This window comes from Oryx dammah, unplaced genomic scaffold (assembly GCF_014754425.2).
Source record: "Oryx dammah isolate SB20612 unplaced genomic scaffold, SCBI_Odam_1.1 HiC_scaffold_10, whole genome shotgun sequence".
NCBI classification, from domain to species: Eukaryota; Metazoa; Chordata; class Mammalia; order Artiodactyla; family Bovidae; genus Oryx; species Oryx dammah.
The window spans coordinates 66517819-66539370 of record NW_024070194.1 but is presented as its reverse complement, the minus strand read 5'-3'; the positions used below and the strand labels follow the sequence as shown (position 1 = coordinate 66539370).

General features: G+C 39.1%; 1 protein-coding gene across 4 annotated transcripts in view; it reads left to right on the top strand.

Moving 5' to 3' along the window:
* CDC123 (cell division cycle 123) overlaps positions 1–21552 on the top strand; it is a 45837-nt gene that overhangs the window by 11554 nt on the left and 12731 nt on the right. For 2 of the 4 annotated variants that reach the window (XM_040248472.1, XM_040248473.1), the window contains 6 exons: positions 4666–4761; positions 7007–7113; positions 16405–16453; positions 16820–16895; positions 18297–18419; positions 19338–19366. In XM_040248472.1, the coding sequence (XP_040104406.1) occupies positions 4666–4761; positions 7007–7113; positions 16405–16453; positions 16820–16895; positions 18297–18419; positions 19338–19366 (480 nt within the window). The remainder of the gene's footprint in view (positions 1–4665; positions 4762–7006; positions 7114–16404; positions 16454–16819; positions 16896–18296; positions 18420–19337; positions 19367–21552) is intronic. The other 2 variants (XM_040248474.1, XM_040248475.1) reach the window with 2 other exon arrangements.

Here is a 21552-nt window from a genome sequence, read left to right as displayed (position 1 = left end):
AATCCAGAGTTCTGGAAATCACACGGAGTGACTGCCCCAGGCTCTTTCAGATGGTCAGGGTCATGAAAGATAAGAGCAGCAGAGAGAGGAAATGTTACAGATGAAAGGAGATGAAAGAGACAGGACAAGTTAATACAATGCATGATTCTAGACTGGGTCCTAGGCCAGAAGAAAATAGCCCAATTTTCTTCTGTAAAAGACATTATCAGGACAGTGAGCACAAACTGAATAAGATCCATAGATGAAATAGTGATGTTATATCCATGTTAGCTCCCTGATTTTGATAATTTGCCTAGCTTACATTAAAAAAAAAAAGTTACTGCATTTTAGGAAATACATGTTGAAGTACTGTGTGTAAAGGGGCATCATGACTTCTGCTTACTATGGAAGGTATATCTGTTTGATACACGCTCCAGCATAGCTGTATATAGAAAGGGAGTTGCAGTGAGAGAATGATAAAGCAGTGTGGTAAAATGCCTGCATGAAGACTGTATAGAAAACTTTGGTTAAATGCTTCTTGTAAATGCTTCTGAAAGTCTGAAATTATTTCAAAATGGAAAATTAATTTAAAAGTGATTGGGTTTCACCAGGCCAAACTAGAGTTGTTGGTCAGGCGAGCTTTCAGGGCAGAAGAGCACACACCCAATGATAATAGTCCAGTAGTGTAGCTACAGAGAAGCGCAATTTAAAATGCAATCAAATAATCAAGATGGGTAAATTTCAAAGACACGACGGTGAATTTCAAAGGGCAGGTTGCAAAAAGTATACATATCAAGTAACAGCCGTTACATTGAAATTTTTAAATATTTTGTATTTTAGGCAGACACACGCACTTAAGTGTAGAATCATGACTGTAGAAGATTGTGACTTGTAGTGATAAACTTGTAATGATGGCTGCCTGTGGCGAGAAGAAAGGGCTAGGGAGGAGATCAAGGAGGCTAGGAGTTTCTGGAGGATCTGTGATGTTCTTTCCTTAAGAAATTTAAAGGTCTGGATCACGTATGTCAAATTGTTGAATGTATGGATCAGGATATGTATTTTTTATATGTTTAAAACATTTATTTGATGATTAAAAATTTTTAAAGAAATACTCTTTCTGAATGAGTATGGTAGGGCTGTGGTGGGTAAAGTAGGAAAAATAAGTGAGTTTGGATCATAAAAGTCCACGGATGTGATTTAAAGTGCAGATTTCATCCCACTTAAAACATGAACCTTTTCTTAGACATGGAGAAGGCAATGGCAACCCTCTCCAACACTCTTGCCTAGAAAATCTGACGGACGGAGGAGCCTGGTAGGCTGCAGTCCATGAGTCGCTAAGAGTCGGACACGAATGAATGACTTCACTTTCACTTTTCACTTTCATGCATTGGAGAAGGCAATGGCAACCCACTCCAGTGTTCTTGCCTGGAGAATCCCAGGGATGGCAGAGCCTGGTGGGCTTCCGTCTATGGGGTCGCTAAGAGTCGGACAGGACTGAAGCGACTAAGCAGCAGCAGCAGTTTCTTAGACAACTAAGGAGTTAGGTGTATTTAAAATCAACTCATTGTGCTATGAGCTTAAAAGAATCCTATTACTAGCTAAATCTATTAAAAAATCATTTTCAGGAAAAGATGGAATCATGACTTAACACACGTGAAGGCTTTAACTCACGAGGGAACCAGGCAGACATTTTAACTGGCTCAAAAGAGAACCCAAAGGACACACATTTATAGATTAGGAATATGTAAATATGTATTGTATTTACATTAAAAAAATGAATACATAAATAAGGCAAAGCTGGTTATGTATCCCTCGAGGGGGGCAAGACAGCTGGGTTTCTGCCAGACAGAGTAGAATTTTCATGTCTGTAAGAAATACTGTTTTCACTTACCTGTTATTTACCAAGTTGTAAACCATCTCGCAGACCCAGCTAGAATCAGGTAACCCAGAAAAGTGCTGTATGTATACAATACATAGTCTGCCACTGAAGCACAAATTTTTCTGTGCAATACATAAACTTTTTATTTAAATTTATTTTAGGATCTTTATTGCAGGATTTCTTAAAGTTCTTAAGAAAATTCTTAAAGTTGAATAATTTGAGAATTCGAGGGAATTTATCAACTCTTTTAAAATGTAATACAGAATAGCCAGTATTTTATAATAACTACAATGAAGTGAAACCTCTAAAGAATTGTGAATCACTATATTGTACACCTATAACTTATAAAGAAAAAATTAATACAGAAATATAAAGCAGTCCTTATATGTGAAGTTCAATGGGATAGGAAAATGAAATTGTTTTGTCTTTGAAGATCAAATCCCTCATGTTTTAATATTTTTGTAACTGTGTCATTTATTGAAAATATAGCTAATGCAGGTCTTAGATGAGTGTGTTTATGGATGAAGCTGGTTTGGTTGCCAAACCAGCCACTTTTAGGGATTCTAAAGAAATTACTGCCTTAACAGAAAGCATAATTTCTTTTGCCGGGGAGAGGAGAATGGAAGATAAAGAAACTCAAGACTGTTAACTTGTTTTGAAAGCCTCTCTGAAAGGCATTTATTTCACGTATCTTACTCCTTAGAAGAAAAGTTATGACCAACCTAGATAGTATATTCAAAAGTAGAGACATTACTTTGCCGACTAAGGTCCGTCTAGTCAAGGCTATGGTTTTTCCAGTGGTCATGTATGGATGTGAGAGTTGGACTGTGAAGAAAGCTGAGTGCTGAAGAATTGATGCTTTTGAACTGTGGTGTTGGAGAAGACTCTTGAGAGTCCCTTGGACTGCAAGGAGATCCAACCAGTCCATTCTGAAGGAGATCAGCCCTGGGATTTCTTTGGAAGGAATGATGCTAAAGCTGAAACTCCAGTACTTTGGCCACCTCATGTGAAGAGTTGACTCATTGGAAAAGACTCTGATGCTGGGAGGGATTGAGGGCCGGAGAAGAAGGGGACGACCGAGGATGAGATGGCTGGATGGCATCACGGACTCGATGGACGTGAGCCTGAGTGAACTCCGGTAGATGGTGATGGACAGGGAGGCCTGGCGTGCTGCGATTCATGGGGTTGCAAAGAGTCGGACACGACTGAGCAACTGAACTGAAGTGAAGCTGAAGAAGACAAGCAGAAAATGGAGATGGTGGCACGCTGTCAAATTAAGTAACTAAAAGACACTTCTGACCTCCGGAGGTCAGGTATATCTGCAGCAGTCATATGCATCTGCAGCAGAAAGAAAGGAAGTACAACCTCCCCGTTTTTTTAACTTTTATGTTTTGGTCTGTTTCTCAGCCTTGAGTCACAATTTTTTTTGTCATAACTGGGCTAGATCTTGGGAATCAGCAGAAGCCTTTATTTTTTTTTTTGGTGTTTCTTTATTTAGGATGACTGAATAACAAGTCATCCTAAAACTTCATGAAAACAGTAATAATCATTAAAATTTTTAAAAGGTTCTCCTCCATTTAGTTATTACAAAAAATGCCTTTTCTCTCATGTTGTACAATAATATATCCTTGTAGTCTTACACCCAATAGTTTGTACCTCCCACTCCTTTAGCTTATTCTGAAGTGAAGTGAAAATGAAAGTTAGTTGCACAGTCATGTCCGACTCTTTGGGATCCCACCAGGCTCCTCTGTCCATGGAATTCTCCAGGCAAGAATACTGGAGTGGGTTGCCATTTCCTTTTCCAGGGGATCTTCCCAACCCAGGGATCGAACCCTGGTCTCCTGTATTGCAGGCAGATTCTTTACCAACTGAGCTACTAGAGAAGCCCATTAGCTTGTTGTAGACCTATTCTAGTTTTTTTCCCACTTAGGGAAGAGCTTGTCATGATGGGACTTTCAGTACTAGCAGTTGCCCACTAGGGGGCAGCAGATATAAAGGGCTAAAATGACCGCAACGCATCAGTGTTTTTTTGTATTGCTCTCCTGCAGACCCCACTTGTATCTTTCTCCCCTTTCTGTCCCCATCTTCCTGATGGTGACAGAAGACTTGAGGAAGAGCAGAATCGTAATGACATTTATGTCCCATCACCTTTGTATTTCTGCTTTCTTCCTGGTTGAAACAGCACAATGTTTTGGTTACTTGCTGATATAAAATAATCATTTTTAAATCAATCAAAAAAGAAAGAACATTTTAATTTCACCAAGGTCCTATTTTTGAGTTTTGCTTATATTAAAACCAGTCTGGAAATAGCCATGTTTAAATGCAGTTAGCCACATGATTTATTTCTTGTTTTTGAAGCCTTTTGGGGATATGTTCTTTTCCTGCATATGGAAAGGCTTCTGGTCCTTTAAATGTGAGGTATTAATTCTGAGAATTGAAATCTGTGCACAGGTGATATTCCGTCATCTCTTCATTTAATAGGCACTGGTTTTATGTCGGTGTTAAGAGAACCATTCATTCCTTTTCTCACATCCCCAGGTGCCTTGAAATATTAACAGTCTCCTTAGCTTTGTGGGGCTTGATTGTTTTGGAAAATGTCATCTGAGCACTTGTTATTCTTTTCCCTTCCTGATGAATGTTATCTGATCATTGATTTTATTTGGCTGAGTTCAGAAATTCTGATAGTAATTTGTATTCTAAATTATTTTCAATACTCTGAAGTGTTGAACTTTGTGAGTTTTTTAATCTTGTTTTCTATATTTATCGTGCTGATACTGACTTGCCCAAATGATTTCTTCTCTCTGTAGGCACCAGAATTTCCTGAGTTTACCACGAAAGTCCAGGAAGCGATCAATTCCCTGGGGGGCAGTGTATTTCCTAAGCTTAACTGGAGTGCCCCAAGGGTAGGAGCACGTCTGTAAATCTCACTGTGTGAATATTGGCTTGTGATTCCATTTCATTTTATATCCCCACGGAGGGTCTAATTATATTCCTAACTCTAGGGAAAATATGGAATTTATTTTTGTTTTCCTCCTGTTATTTATTTTCCTGATTTGGCAATGCATTTATTCCCCTGGGTCTGTGAAATACTTTGTATTTTGCCAACTGACAGTTTCAGCCTCTTGTGTTGCTTATTACACTAGAAATCTCAGAAAATGTTCCTCTGCCCTTTTCAAAACTTCAGCTCTTCAGTTTGACAGACTAACTTTTCTCTATTGAAAAACAATAAAAATCAGAATGTTGTGGGATCTAGAAATAGAATGGTTTGACAATCAACTGACGTTTTCTTAAATTGTGTTTTATTGCTTCAACATTGCATTGATAAGATTTTTAAATTTAGATCTAGGGAAATTCATCATTTTTTCTATTCCAGTAGAAAACAGTTTAATGTCAGCAAAGCTCATTGAAGGATTCAAGACTTATCTGCATTTTCGAAAACTATCTTTGTGTGCTTTCATCTTTTCTTATTCTAACATGAATGATAAATTGTACTTAATCTTTTATTTTTACTTATTGAAATTAGTGACATATATACATAGTTTAAATTTCTGAATGCTTGATATAAAAATCAGCTGGTCCTGACACTGTTTCCCACTGCTCGGAGGCAACTGCGTTCATATATTTTAGTACCACCTTTTGTTATTTTACTCAATAACTCTATTCTTCCATCTTAAGGTTTCTGTTTTTGGGACAGAAAGGTTCAGCACTTTTTCATCTCTTATTCTCACTACTTTCTATTACAATTCACTGTCCTCAGATAGGAATAGCATACCTTGATTACATCAGTATTCACCGTGCTTTGTTGCTCAGTCGTGTCTGACTCTTTGTGACCCCATGGACTGTAGCCTACCAGGCTCCTCCGTCCATGGAACTTGCCAGGCAAGAATACTGGAGTGTGTTGCCATTTGCTTCCCCGGGAGATCTTCCCAAGCCAGGGATCGGACCCTCACCTCCTGCATTGGCAGGTGAATTCCTTACCACTGAGCCACCAGGGAAGCCATTTCTCATATTGCATTTTTGCAAACATTGCATACACATCTGTAAACTGTGTGTTGCTTATGTTTTCTTATTCAACATTTTGTCTTCCTTAGAGTTAATAATTGTCTTATTTATTCAGTTGCATGGTTTTCTGTGTATATACTGTTGTTTCAGTGGAGTTAAATCTGTGTGTTCAATATATCATCTTTAAATAAAAGTTCATCATCTTTTTTCATTGGGAGAAAATTTAAAGAAGTTATTATTTAAAAAATTATTAGAACTCTTTTTTAGTTTATCTATGAGCAGTAAATTGGGTCATTCTTGATTGCTGATCTTTGACAGCTTGAGGCTTTCCAGTTAAGATGAGTGGATTATTTGTGATTTTAAGTTATTCTTTTGTTCATTTATTTTTTATTTATTGAGTGCCAACTATTTACTACTGCTTCCTTTCATGCAGTATGGATAACTGGACATTTTTGTTTTGCAATCACCAGTTTTCTCAAAATTACATTACTGTCCTGTGTCTGATCAATGGGAAAAGTATGTTTCTTAAAATAACTTATTCTGTCATTTTTAGGCTTGTTTCACTGAGGTTTGTGTCTCCTATGTCTGCTGTTCTTACTTTTTTTTTCTTTGGTTCATACGTTTGAGACTTGCAGCATTTAAAACTGCAGCCGTTCAGAATATGTCATCTCCTCTCTCCCAGCTTTGATGGACATGGGTCTTAAATGCTGCAGTCATCAAACTTTAGTGTTCCAGCTGTCTCTCCCCAGAAACAGAGAGAAAGGCTCTCTGTTTTCTTAGTAGCTGATCAGGCTGTTTCTTTCTACCTAGATCTTCTTGCTGAAGTGTCAGCGTTTCTGATGTCTCTCTATCCCCTTCTTTCATCATCAGTGAGGAGGACACAGGGCAGTGTCTTGGGCTGAAGCTGCAAGATGAGGACCTGAACATCTCAGTTCAAAACTGAGTGTCTGTCATGCAACAGTGACCTGATTCTTTGTTTAAAAGTGTCACTTGACACTTGACAGTATAGCTAAAATTTCTTATCTGATTTTTTTTCTTCAAACCCTTGAAGTTACATGCATTATTGAGTTTGGATATAGGCTATGAACTTCATTCATAGCAGCTAACTTGGAATATATACTAAGCAGCACGTGCTTTATTCTTTAGGATGCCTACTGGATAGCAATGAATAGTTCTCTGAAATGTAAAACCCTCAGCGACATCTTCCTACTGTTCAAGAGTTCTGATTTCATCACGCGTGACTTCACCCAACCGTAAGTGTGTCTCTCGTTCTCTTACATCAGTAGTTTTCAGTGCTTGTGAGTTGTGCTACAGATGAAATTCCTTTAGTTCTAGTGCTATTGTACACAACAGATCCACATAACAAGGCTATTTCATTTTCTAAAATGATCTATTAAAGCAAAACTTTCTTTTGTGTTGACAGCAAATGGTATACAGTGAATATCCCTAGATACCAAGGGCTTTCTGAATTCTGCCCAGTAAATATGTTGGTAATTTCTTTCTTATTATAAAGCCAATACATGCTTATCATAGAAAACTAAAAGCAGGAACTATAGCTAAACAAAAACAGGAAGTAAGTGGATTCATGATCTCAGCACAGTTGGTTTTATATACTTCCAGAATTCTGTCTGTGCATAGGTATAATATGGATACACCTGTCTCTAACTGTATTCCAGTTTTTTACAACACAAATGGGATCATATAATTCATATTGCTTACTAGGCTGCTTTTGCCCTCTTTCAGTTCAGTTCAGTCGTTCAGTCGTGTCCGACTCTTTGCGACCCCGTGAATCGCAGCACGCCAGGCCTCCTTGTCCATCATCAACTCCCGGAGTCCACCCAAACCCATGTCCACTGAGTCAGTGATGCCATCCAACCATCTCATCCTCGGTTGTCCCCTTCTCCTTCTGCCCTCAATCCCTCCCAGCATCAGAGTCTTTTCCAGTGAGTCAACTCTTTGCATGAGGTGGCCAAAGTACTGGAGTTTCAGCTTTAGCATCATTCCTTCCAAAGAACACCCAGGGCTGATCTCCTTTAGGATGGACTGGTTGGATCTCCTTGCAGTCCAAGGGACTCTCAAGAGTTCTCCAACACCACAGTTCAAAAGCATCAATTCTTCGGCACTCAGCTTTCTTCACAGTCCAACTCTCACATCCATACATGACCACTGGAAAAACCATAGCCTTGACTAGATGGACCTTTGTTGGCAAAGTAATGTCTCTGCTTTTGAATATGCTATCTAGGTTGGTCATAACTTTTCCTCCAAGGAGTAAGTGTCTTTAAATCTCATGGCTGCAGTCACCATCTGCAGTGATTTTGGAGCCCAAAAAAATAAAGTCTGACACTGTTTCCACTGTTTCCCCATCTATTTCCCATGAAGTGATGGGTTCTGAATGTTGAGCTTTAAGCCAACTTTTTCACTCTCCTCTTTCACTTTCATCAAGAGGCTTTTTAGTTTCTTTTCAGTTTCTGCCATAAGTGTCATCTGCATATCTGAGGTTATTGATATTTCTCCCAGCAGTCTTGATTCCAGCTTGTGCTTCATCCAGCCCAGCATTTCTCATGATATACTCTGCATATAAGTTAAATAAGCAGGGTGACAATATACAGCCTTGACGTACTCTTTTTCCTATTTGGAACCAGTCTGTTGTTCCATGTCCAGTTCTAACTGTTGCTTTCTGACCTGTATTCAGGTTTCTTAAGAGGCAGATCAGGTGGTCTGGTATTCCCATCTCTTTTAGAATTTTCCACAGTGTATTGTGATCCACACAGTCAAAGGCTTTGGCATAGTCAATAAATCAGAAATAGATGTTTTTCTGGAACTCTCTTGCTTTTTCGATGATCCAAAATCTTTATGTCATTAAATAGTAAATGTATCATTACTTTAAACTTGCTTCAGAGTATTCCACTGGACAGCTATAGCATCATTTATTTCACTGGTTCTCTCTTCTTATATGCAGTCCTGGAGAAGGAAATGGCAATCCACTCCAGTACTCTTGCCTGGAAAATCCCATGGACAGAGGAGCCTGGTAGGCTACAGTCCATGGGGTCGTGAAGAGTCGGACACGACTGAGCGACTTCACTTTCACATTCAGATTCACATATGCAGTCCTTCAGTGAGTATCCTTGAGCTAAATCTTTGTGTGCTTTTCTGATTTTTTTCCTTGGGATAAATTCTTGGACATGGCAAATTCCCTGGCAATCCAGTGGTTAGGACTCTGTGCTCTCACTGCCAAGGGCTGAGGTTCAATCCCTGGTCAGGGAATTAAAATCCCACAAGGCACGTGCTGCAGCCAAAAGAAAAAAATTCCTAGACATGAACTTGCATTTTCTCTCCTCTGTCAGTTACTCTGTAGCTCATCTTCATTGTAGGCAGATTGGACACCTGCACTGATGTAGCTGATCTCTTCATACTTCTGTTCTGTCCTCAAACAGCAGTTATTCTAGATTTCTCGTCCTACCTCATTTTAAGCCCCAAATCTCAACTAAACCAATCTTTAATCTCTAAGATAAAGCATATCAGAAAATCTAGAAACTAAGTAGATACACAGGTGAAAAATATTGTGTATGCCTGCCATAGCTTCCCTAGCTCAGTTTGCCAATTCGTCCCTTGTTGGCCTCAAATCTTTTTTTGGAGAGGAGCCTAGCCTGAAAAAAATATATTCCCTACACGTCAGTTGTGCACCGTCTCTTTTACTTCTGGTCCTGAAGCTCGGGCATGTGGTTTTAGTACTGTGTTAAAGAGAGCGAAGTTAGGTAATAGTAAGCGAGTATGATCGTATTGCCAGTTTATTGTAAAAGCAGTTAGCTGTATTGGTTTTTCTATTTCATTTACAGAAAAAACTTTATGTTGTGATATTTAGGTGTCAACCTTTTATGGTTGTGTTGGCACAGGTGTGATAAGGAAATGACTGACTGGTATTTCAGTCAAATAAGCCCCAAACAAATAAACCCAAACAAACCCCCAAACTGGTTTGTTTTAGGGGTGATGGGCAGCATTTTCATTCTGAAAGATACCCTCTGTTTAGAAGATGTTGTGGCTTTCAGGTTTTTTTTTGCCATTGTAGAGGTTTTTGTCATCAAATGCTTTTGTAAAGAGGCCTTGGAATATATTGCATCAGAAATACCCTGTACCTGTTAATTCACTGGATATGGATTTTTACGCACATTTGCTATTAGTTACAATGAATATATAAGGACATCATTTCCTTTCCACAGAATATAAACCATTTTTAATGCTCTGTGGCTGATGGTGTTTAAAACCATCTTTGCAGTCCAGTGACCTGCTGGCTTCCCTTAGCACACCTCTCCTTTTATCTTAGGTGAATTTAGCTATTATTCCAGTGAAGGGTAGAAATACCAGTCAGTCATTTTGCATTTTATGCTTTTTGACTTTTGCATGGGGAATAGGTTAAATCAGCAGGTGCATTTGAGGCCCTGTGTTTGGAGTGTTTATCTGCAGAATACCATCCTTCTCCCTGTATAAATAGTTTGGGTTGGCAGGACAGATACCAAGTGCTGAACTTTCAGACAGGCAGTACTTCCAGAAATCTTTGTGAGTCGTCACTTGTGTAACAATTTGTAAGTCTTATCAGTCTAGAAAAATCCCTATTGATTAGGTCAATATGGTTGAACTTTGATCACAGGGGTCTTTCCAGACCCCTTAAAAATTAAAGAGTATGATCTTTAAGTAGGACAAGATCTTATCAGTGATTTAATTTGACCCTTTCATCATTTAGAAAGTTGAGGCCCAAAACTGTTCAGTAATTTATCCCTGTAGTTAATAGAACCAAAACCAGAATGTAATTTCAGTAATGTCATTCTAAATGTTCTCTGTGTTTTCATTTGATGAAGTTACAAATTCCTTCTTTTCTAAAATACTTCAAAGTAAAATATTATAGAATGTAAGAAGGAATATTATAGTATATAATTATATGTGTAGAATTCTATAACATTATGAAAATTATGTAACATTACACTCTTTGGGAGCTTGCTTCAACAAAAGAAACAAGGATGTCATAGTTACATTTACAGGTTAACAGAAAGCCAACCAGAAAGAGTTCTTACACAGGGTTTTTTTAACAAATACATTATTTAACAGGGAGTCTGGAGATGGACTATTTCTAAGGGCTGTCGGCAGCTCATCAGGGCCAGCAGGGACCAGGCTCTTTCAGTCTTTCCCTCTGTCACCCTTGGCTTACTGGCTTGATGTTTGGGTTCATCACCCAATATCACAGAATGGTTACAAGGTAGCTGCTGTTCTGCACATATGGTATGAAGATGACAATATCTTAATCGAAAATAGGAGGGGTGTTTCTGTAGCCTCTCATTCTCTGTGAGCAAGTAAAGTAGTCTGGAACCTTCCCTGAGACCTCCTGATAGCTCACGGTCACATAGTTACTCAGCCTCATCCAGTCGTTGGCAGAGGGAACAGAGATGCTGTGACTGGTTTAGAACAGAGGCTCTCCAGCTTCAGCTTGGATCAGAGTCATCTGGAGAATTTGGTAAAACCCAGCTTGCTGGTCTCTACCTCCCAAGTTTCCCATTCACTGGGCTGGGCTTGGGGCCCAAGAATGTAATTTCTGACACGTTCCCAGGTGGCGCTGGTGCTGCAGGTGCGGGCCCGCAGCTCAAGGACTTTGTGCTTAGCTATACACCTGCACCCCGGGGTGCCAGAGGACCACATGTCCTCAGCTGAACAACCGCAGTTCCATTAGCAAGGATGAAGGTTGGGAACAGCTAGAGGGTAGGCAACTAGGACTGTCTGTCACCATTAAAATTTGACATGGAATAGTAAGTACACTCTTATTTTTCCTGTTAGCCAAATGGTTATTGTGTACAAGAAACTTTGAAAAGTGGAAGTTGAAATGTGACACAGCATCATCTCTCTGCATTGTACTTGCTGAGTGAATTATTTGCCCAGATAAACATTCTTTGTGATTAGGCTTGCTGAGTCAGAAAGCTGCTTTCACTAATTATTTTATTGATGGGGGTGTCACTTCAGTAGACCAAGGCAAGAAAGAAAAATCTGGTATTCAATTGGAATGTAGAAGAAAGGGCTGAGTGAGTGAAAAAATTAATCCATTAATTGTTTCTCTGAGAAGGTCATGCATGACTAAGGAAGGTAGAGTTACTAGCGGTCAGGAAAGTTCACTTCTCTTAGTAATTTAAGCTCAGTTATAATCAGCATAATTTTTATACATTTTGTTCTTAAGATTATTGGAACTGGTTATTAACCCTAAAATTCAGCAGCAAATAGTTTCAGGAGTAAAACTTTCTGCCTAAGTTAGACTTAACAGAACCTATACCTTATAATTTTTTTAGGCCCATTTATTTAGGTGACAGCATATTAAAAAGCAGACATTACTTTGTCAACAAAGGTCCGTCTAGTCAAGGCTATGGTTTTTCCAGTAGTCATGTGTGGATGTGAGAGTTGGACTATAAAGAAAGTTGAGCGTAGAAGAATTGATGCTTTGAACTGTGGTGTTGGAGAAGGCTCTTGAGAGTCCCTTGGACTGCAAGGAGATCCAACCAGTCCATCCTAAAGGAGATCAGTCCTGGGTGTTCATGGGAAGGACTGATGTTGAAGCTGAAACTCCAATACTTTGGCTACCTGATGCGAAAAGCTGACTCATTTGAAAAGACCCTGATGCTGGGAAAGATTGAGGGCAGGAGGAGAAGGGGATGACAGAGGATGAGATGGTTGGATGGCATCACTGACTCAGTGGTCATGAATCTGGATAAACTCTGGGAGTTGGTGATGGACAGGGAGGCCTGGCGTGCTGCAGTTTATGGGGTCGTAAAGAGTCGGACACGACTGAATGACTGAACTGAACTGATTTAGGTGACAATTTTTCCACTTTATATCGCTTTAATTTTATTGTATTTTTTAAATTTAAGTGTAGCTGATTTACAATGTGTTATTTTAGATAGCATATTTTATCTCTTTTTGAAGAAGAATTTATGATAATTCGAATGAACACACCCAGTCTCCCTTACTTCAGTAACATTTTTTGTCTTTGCTTTTCCACCACCAATGAGACCTAAAGAAATGGAATCTCTGTACCTAAACTCTTATTTTGGATCCTGACGAGCAGTAAAATCTTCAGCACTACCACTTTGGTGCTTAATTTTCCGTGGGTGCTATGTTTTCCTCTTTTATTTCTGTCCTTGGCATAATTTTTTTTTCTGATATTAAAGGGTTGTTTTCTGTGACGTATAATGTTGTAATCTTCCAGTGTTTTAGGGAAGCTTGCGAATGAGGATTGTGCCCTAGTAAAATAGCTAGGTGGTCTTCCACTTTAAAGTATTCGTGATTTTGTGTACTGCCACCCATAAAACTTTAATGATGATGTCTTCTTTTATAAAAATAATCAAATTTTGATCTCAGCCAGTGATTTAGGCAATATCTGAGTTGTCTAGAGTCAGTTCACATAGTTACTGTTCTCCCAGTTGACTAACTCTATGATTTCTCTTTCCTTCCTTCCTGCCACATTGATTGGCCTGCTCTAGAGAACTCACAGCATTTGACTAGTGTAACTGCAGAGCACTAGAGACAAAAGGAGTTCTTAAAAACAACCAGAGAGCAAAGGCAAATTTTGTAGAGAAACAGCAGTACAACTGTCAGCAGATTTCTCGAGAGGAATCTTGTTTCATCAGTTTTTTCCCTGAGGGCCTGAGTCCTGGAGGGTGGAGATGAAAGTAGAACACGTGCCTGCATGGTTTCTCCTTTCTATGGGACACTCGTCAGTCTGGACCCGGACTAATTTCGGGTCTAACTTGAGGAATTCTGTAACAGTTGCCCAGATTCCAAAGTGATCACAAATGATTGCATGTTTTTTCATAATTCAGACAAATTTTCCAAGTGTTATTTAAATGTATTGGTTAACACAGTGGAAGTGTTAGGTATATGACATATTTCTTGCTTTTGCTCACAAATTTATAACATGTTATTTAATTTTACATTATATACTGAGTTGGGATTTGAGAATTTATACTAGTTCTTACCATGACTTTTAAATTATGTTCATAGAGACAAAAGCTAGAGTAGATTGAACAATTCAGTATTTTTTCTCTGTAACTTGCTTTCCTTGATCAGTGCCTTGCTGTTATTTTTGGGATCCTGCCTTTCTTCTTCTTTTTTTTTTTTTTTCAAATGTGAAACTTATTTTTGGAAATGAGAGAATCAGGGTTTTTTCCCCTGTATTATAGATGCGAGTTTTTGGATCATCTGTGTTCTTGGTTTAGTTAACTAGGGAATAATACAGATATTGTTATATTTGGTATGATTGAAGGCATTTCCTTGTTTTTGTTAGGATACTCATGCTAGGATTGTTTCTTCTGTATTTCTGTTTGTATTGTGTCTTCTAGGAGTCTCAGCGTAGTAAGCAGCCTTGCTTGATTTAAGGATTTGTTTCTTTCCTTTTTTCACTGGGACCTGTAATTTTTAGACTGATAATTTGTGTAAGGATTGTAAACATTCAGGTGTTGCTAATGCTCCACCTTAATGCATTTTTACTTTTTAAACCTACTTCTTCCAGAATATAAAATGAATTTAGATATTCATATGCAATATTTTTTGCAGTTTTTCATATGAGCTCCTGAAAATGTTGTTGTTGACCTTCACATTCGGTCTTAAATTAGATGGCTGCACACTTACCTCTCCTTTCAGAAATTGTACTTGGCTATCTGGTTAATCACCTTAATAAGAAAAAGCCTTGTATAGTAATCTCATGCAAACATGTGTTCTCATGTCTACCTTCTGAAACTAGTCAAGGTTTTTAAATAATGTTAAATGTTAAACCAATCACCACTTAAAAAATAATGTTACAGGATTGTAGGATGCAAACCTGTATTGAAATGTTAACTTATTTTAAAGTAACAAATGAGGATTAACCAAAGGTTGAAATCAATATTTGTAGGAAAATAGAAGCATTAAAAAATTTAGATAATGAAGACTTGTGTTTTGGAAGTGTTTGTTTTGGTTTTCTTGTAGAATTTTAAAAACAGGTATATTATAGAACCTCAATTTGTATGTGTGTGTGTTAGTAACTCAGTTGTGTCCAACTCTTTGCAACCCCGTGAACTGCAGCCTACCAGGCTCCTCTCTGTCCATGGAATCCAGGCAAGAATACTGGAGTGGGTTGCCATTCACTTCTCCAGGGGATCTTCCCAACCCAGGGGTTGAACCTGAGTTTCCCACATTGCAGGCAGATTGTTTACCTTCTGAGCCACCTTTGAGAACCTTAATCCTACCTGTTCTTTACAAAGTAATATATGAAGTACTATTCTCTGTTATTAGATTTATAAAAACCATCAACATGGTTAAAATCACATTTCAGAAATTAAAACGGTAGGATTTCCCTGGTGGTACAGTTGCTAAGACTTTGCACCCCCAGTGCAGGGGGCCCAGGTTTGATCCCTGATCAGGAAACTAGATCCCACATGCCACAGCTAAGAGGTTGTATGCCACAACTAAAGATTCTGCTTGCTTCAAGTGAAAGATCCCACATGCTGCAATTCTAAGACCTGGCACAGCCAAATAAATAAATAATAAAAATTCTTAGAACAATTAAAATGGTAGTAAGGGCTTTCCAGGTGGCTCAGCTATAAAGAATCCACCTGCCAATGCAGGAGATGCAGGTTCGATCCCTGGCTTGGGAAGATGCCCTGGAGGAGGAACTGACAACTCAGCTGCAGTATTCTTGCCTGGGAGATCCCTTGCATAGAGGAACCTAGCCAGCTACAGTTCATGAGGTAACAAAGAGTCAGACATGACTTAGCAACTAAATTGCTGAACATCCCTCCCCCAGGCTCTCTGCACCACTGCCCCTGTGATATTCCTAAAGCCTGAATTTTGAAATTCTTGGTCTACTTGTTAGGTTCTCCTCACCAGATTAACCTCCTAAAGGACAAGGGACTCACCTCATTTTAATGTTTCCAGTACCTTACCAGCCCCTGGCATAGGTGGGCATTTAATAAAGAATATAAAAAATTGCCCATAAAACTGAGGATTTTTAGAGGAAGAAGCAATATATTCAATGGAGGAATGTTTTTTAGATGGGATGTGGGAGAAGGATTAGATGAATATTGTGTGGCTTTAGGTGGGAGAGTTAATATCAGCAGAGAACTAGGTTCTGGTTCTAGTTAACGTGGCAAAGAACACAATGAGAAATAGAACACAGTGCCTTCACACCCTCCTTTGGAATCAGGAGTTAGTTTGTGTTACGGTCCTGGCTTGGTCACTCGGTGTGCTCTTTTCTGGGTTTTAGCTTCCCCCCCCCCCCTTTTTTTTTTTTTTTTAACAGAAAAGCAGAGATTATAGTAGCTCATATGGTGGTTTTGAGGACAAATGAAATAACAATTCAGGGTGCTTAGGCTAACGCCTGACATTGAATGGTGCTTTATAAATGTTCATTGAATTTGAATTAACCTCCTAATTCATGTTTTTCGTAAAACCTTACTCTCCCTTTAAATATATATGATATGTTGGCATAAAGTGACACCATAAAATAAAGATTTAATTGCCTTTCTTTCCCCTCAAAGATTTATTCATTGTACTGATGATTCTCCAGATCCATGTATGGAATATGAGGTAAGAATCTTTTCTTTAAAATCTTGATAAAATTGATATGAATTATAGGGTAACTTATGGCCCAGCAGTAATAAGATTTGACTTCATCATCTTTTGAGTTGTATGTTATGTCAGAACTCCCAAAATGATAAATAAATGATAAAGATGCATTTTGTCATGAAGAGTTTTAACAGTTCTGTTAGACTAATAATAGATCATAGCTCTGTTCTCTACATTTCATGTCAAGAATGTTTTATGCCTTCTTTAAATTAAAAAAAAACACTTGATAATGGCAATTGTTAAGACAGTCTCCACATAAAATTGTTATCAGACTAGTAAATATCCTCATTTTACATTGTTGTGTTACATTTTTTCCTTTGTCTGCAGCTTGTTCTTCGAAAATGGTGTGAATTAATTCCTGGGGCTGAGTTCCGATGTTTTGTCAAGGAAAATAAGCTTATTGGTGAGGTTTTCTTTCTTTCTTTTAAACCTTTTAAACCTTTAATTGTTAAAAGACAAGCATTTGATGGAAATAGATTGCTTAGTAATTAAGTCAAGGGTAGCAATCAGTTTTTTATCTCAGATGCTGCCTCTAGCCAATGGGCACTGACTCTGGAATGCTGTGTTGACAAGGGTCCTAGGGCCAGATTCTGGTTCCGCAGAAGACAGTCTTCGATGAATCATGTCTGTCTGGATTCCAGCAGTGAAAGCAGTAGCCTGTGTGGATCCCACTTAGGATACGTGTACCTGCTTTCTCTCTGGGGCTGTCCTAAGTGCTACTCACAGTGCATGGCTGATTTTAATTGTCGTAAAAAGCCCAGTTTTTGAACCTTTACTTATATTATTGAAGCAGTGTTTATTATCCTAGCAAGAGAAAACATGCTAACAAAGAAGGGCATGACTGTAAAAGCCACCCATTTTCTTTGCTCTCAGGCTATCATTTTGTCTGCTGTGATCTATTCAAGTTAAATATTGAAGCTAATTTGCCCTTATTTTGTCTAAGCACATTTTCCATGAGGTAAAATTGACCTTCAACCAAGAAGAGTGTGATTTGAACAGAATCAGATCCACACTATTTATTTATTGAATACGATGTCAACGTTTAACTTGCCTGCTGTACCCTGGGCCTGTTTGGATTTAATGTATCATTATGTATCCCTGAAGGAAACACCAAAATCCTAAGTGCAGCTGAGGAAGAGGTACTCAGCTGGAGGCGTTCCATGAGAGTAGAGAGCTTTCTCCTAGGCCCAGGGCAGATTGAAGGAGCTCTTAGAGTGTTCCCTTTAGTGTGTTTTGAATAATGTCAGCAAGTCACTCTGAAGAAAGGAATGTTTACTTTTCCGTGGTTTGGAACATGGAGCTTGTGAAGGAAGGATAGCATGTATGAACAAGGAAATTGCTGCTTCTAGATGCTTCTGTGAAATGTATGAAAATGGAAGACGTGTGGTGAGGGCTATTTCACATTTTCCCAAAGAAAGCGAAAAGAAGGCCAGTTTTTAGAGAGGCCATAGGAAAAATCGAAGAAGCAGCAGTTAGACTATGTGGGTAGGTTTAAATTTTCTTCTTTCATTTTTTACATGGTAAACATTTTTATAACTTTAAATTCTTCCCATTGTACTAAATAAAAATAACTGTCGTTTCTGAAGTAAGCATGGCACTGTGGCATTTTAGGGCTCACCTGGCCTTAAGAACCTTTACAACTGATAGGCTTATATAAAATGCTGACTGTTGGGTGATTCCAATAATCTGATTGGTCTTCTGATCTACTTTAATGGTTCCCTAAAAAAGAGGTTTTGAAATCACATTTTGGTGTTTTTGAAAAGAATATTGTATAATAACAGAATTTAAAATATTTTCTCATCAGGTATTTCTCAGAGGGACTACACACAATATTATGATCATATTTCTAAACAAAAAGAAGAGATTTGCAGATGCATACAAGATTTTTTCAAGAAACACATACAGTATAAATTCTTAGATGAAGATTGTGAGTATGTTTTTATTGACCTAGTGAAATGAAATGCATGTTACTGGACCTCATTTCATGGTGGTGTATATTTTAAAACTGGATTCGAAGCACTGTGTTTTTAAGCATTTTACTATATTATGATAGTACTGATGGGTTTGCATGTTAATTTTACCTTATTTAACCAGAATCCCCTTTTAAGACTGAGATAATTTCTCTGTCCTGTCATTTGAGATATTTTCTACACATTTCAAAGGGTCTGTCTACAGAGAACCAAACTCTTCTGTTATTAGGACTAAATTAGCTAGTTAACTGATCTACCTTTCTAGACTTTTTTTTTTATTTGAGTGATCAGATAGCACCAGTTGCAAAGTAATCACTTATGTTTCAAAGAACTGAAAGTATATTGGGTATGAGACAGAGTGTTCATGTGTTGTCAGATTTTATCTGCCGTGGTTGATGTTTTTCTACTCAGCAAGCCTGGTACCTGTGGCAGATTTTACTTCAAAAAGGATGACTTGTGCCCTGAGCACGCTTAGGTTGTGTGCTTTCCTAGTGCAGGTTTTACCCATTTTATTCTCCATCAGATGGTACGTGGTCTCCTTCCACTGTGACAGACCACCTGTCTCTAATGGTGAATTGGTTGAGACGATGTTGGTGTTTGGTCTGAATTTTTATTCATTTATGTTTTTGAATTTTTAAATATAAGAGATTATGGCTGAGGACAGAGAAAAGGAAAGCAAAATTACATTAAGTAAAACATGGCAGGATGCCTTTTTATGTTTGAAGTTTTGAGATGTAGAAGCATGAAGTCCTCAAAGCCAAATATATTCTGCTGTTTGAGTAACTTATGATAAAATGCATTTTAGTTATCAAAAGGAGGCTTTGATCATGCACATAGTAGTTCATTACTAACTCTGAGTTTTTTATCCTTTGCAGTTGTATTCGATATATACAGAGACAGTAGGGTAAGTAAACTTGATATTTGATATACTCTAAATACATAGGCATTCTCTATGTGAAGGGCTCACTGCTCAAAAGTTTTCCCAAGGCAACAAAGGTGATTGAAATTCACAGTGGTCAAGACTGTCCCCTTAAAATATCCTTAACACTAGGAGACATGATATCTCCCATCATTACATGTCACAAGTTCAGGAGCTAATTAAAAGACGCTTACTCCTTGGAGGAAAAGTTATGACCAACCTAGATAGCATATTCAAAAGCAGAGACATTACTTTGCCGACTAAGGTCCGTCTAGTCAAGGCTATGGTTTTTCCTGTGGTCATGTGTGGATGTGAGAGTTGGACTGTGAAGAAGGCTGAGCACTGAAGAATTGATGCTTTTGAACTGTGGTGTTGGAGAAGACTCTTGAGAGTCCCTTGGACTGCAAGGAGATCCAACCAGTCCATTCTAAAGGAGATCAGCCCTGGGATTTCTTTGGAAGGAATGATGCTAAAGCTGAAACTCCAGTACTTTGGCCACCTCATGCGAAGAGTTGACTGATGAGTTGACTCATCAGTTGACTCTGATGCTGGGAGGGATTGGGGGCAGGAGGAGAAGGGGACGAGAGAGGATGAGATGGCTGGATGGCATCACGGACTCGAGGGACATGAGTCTGAGTGGACTCCAGGAGTTGGTGATGGACAGGGAGGCCTGGCGTGCTGCGATTCATGGGGTCGCAAAGAGTCAGACATGACTGAGCGACTGAACTGAACTGAAGGCCACCCTGTGTCCCCCTCCTTTCCTCTTTTGTTGGGAGTCTGGGCCTGCTTAAAACAGTTCAGTTTTCACTCTTCAGTGTGGCCAGGAAGTTGTCATTGGCTATTTAGATAATTATTTTCAGTTACCTGAAAGGCCCTTAGCATGATTTGAGTCTGGTGGCTCAGACAGTAAAGAATCTCCCTGCACTGCAGGAGACCTTGGTTCAATCCCTGGGTTGGGAAGATCCCCTGGAGAAGGGAATGGCAACCCACTCTGGTATTCTTGCCTGGAGAATCCCATGGGCAGAGGAGCTTGTTGGGCTGTAGTCCATGGGGTCGCAAGGAGTCAGACACAACTGAGCGAATAACACTTTCACTTTCTTTCATGAAGATGAAGAATTGAGTAGTTTGTATTTATTTTGTAATCTTAAAGTGATGGAAACTTCTGTAATGAATAGCAAAAACCGGACCTAATGAATCCTGCAGCAGAGATTTCATTATCAAGACATGCAATCATTTCAGAGAAATTTGTGTCACTAGGTGTCCTGTGATAGTGCTTTAACAACTTAGCTCTTAAGAGGACAGCAGGTGTGTTTTCTAAATATGTGACCCATATATTTCCTCAGCATCCCTCAAATTCTTTTCCTTCCCTCTGCACACTTGTATCACCTCATCGTAGTGATGCTTGTGATACCTTTCAGTCATTTCTTGGACAAAAGGGTGGGGCCCATATGTTCATGACCCAAGGTAACTGTTAACCATTCACTCACCTCTTTCAAGCCAAAGGTATCACTTACTCTGTTTTCACCTGTCTGTCTTGAAGGTTGATGGCATCTGTTAAGAATTAGAAAGGGGAGCTATTAAAAAAGAGAAAGAAAGAGGACCTATAAATTGACATGTGGTACAGAAGAGGGATGCTACTTGGCAGAGTTGGAAGCAAACCTTAGAGAAAGGATGGGGAGCTGGCAGGGTGGAGCGGACAGGAACCTGAGCTGCTGGGCGCCCAGGGCTCAGGGCCAGTCTCAGCTTCTAACAGCCAGATGCCAGCCACGTCCAGTCACTCGCAGACCGCGGTTTATCCAGAGTCTGTCAGGTGTTAGATGCTGTGCTTCTAACAAGCAGCTTCCATCTGGGTGATCTCAAGACCATCAAGGACTAAAGCGTTCCAGGATTGGCCTGGATCGAATCAGTGAGGGAGGAAACTGAGCCCATTGTCCTGAATGTGCAGCTCAGAAGAGCTTGACTCTTACTTAATTCATTCTGGATCTCAGGGTGTCTCACCACTTCCCCAGCACATGTCCAGGTCTGCTGTGGTTCAGTAGGGCCAGCAGGTCAATGCAGACGTGTGACTTGGTGAGACAGTTATATGAGTGTCTTAAGTGAAGTGGGACATGGATGTAAGTAATTACGGCTGTGATCTGACAGCACCAAAAGCAGTTTCATGCTTTTAAAGT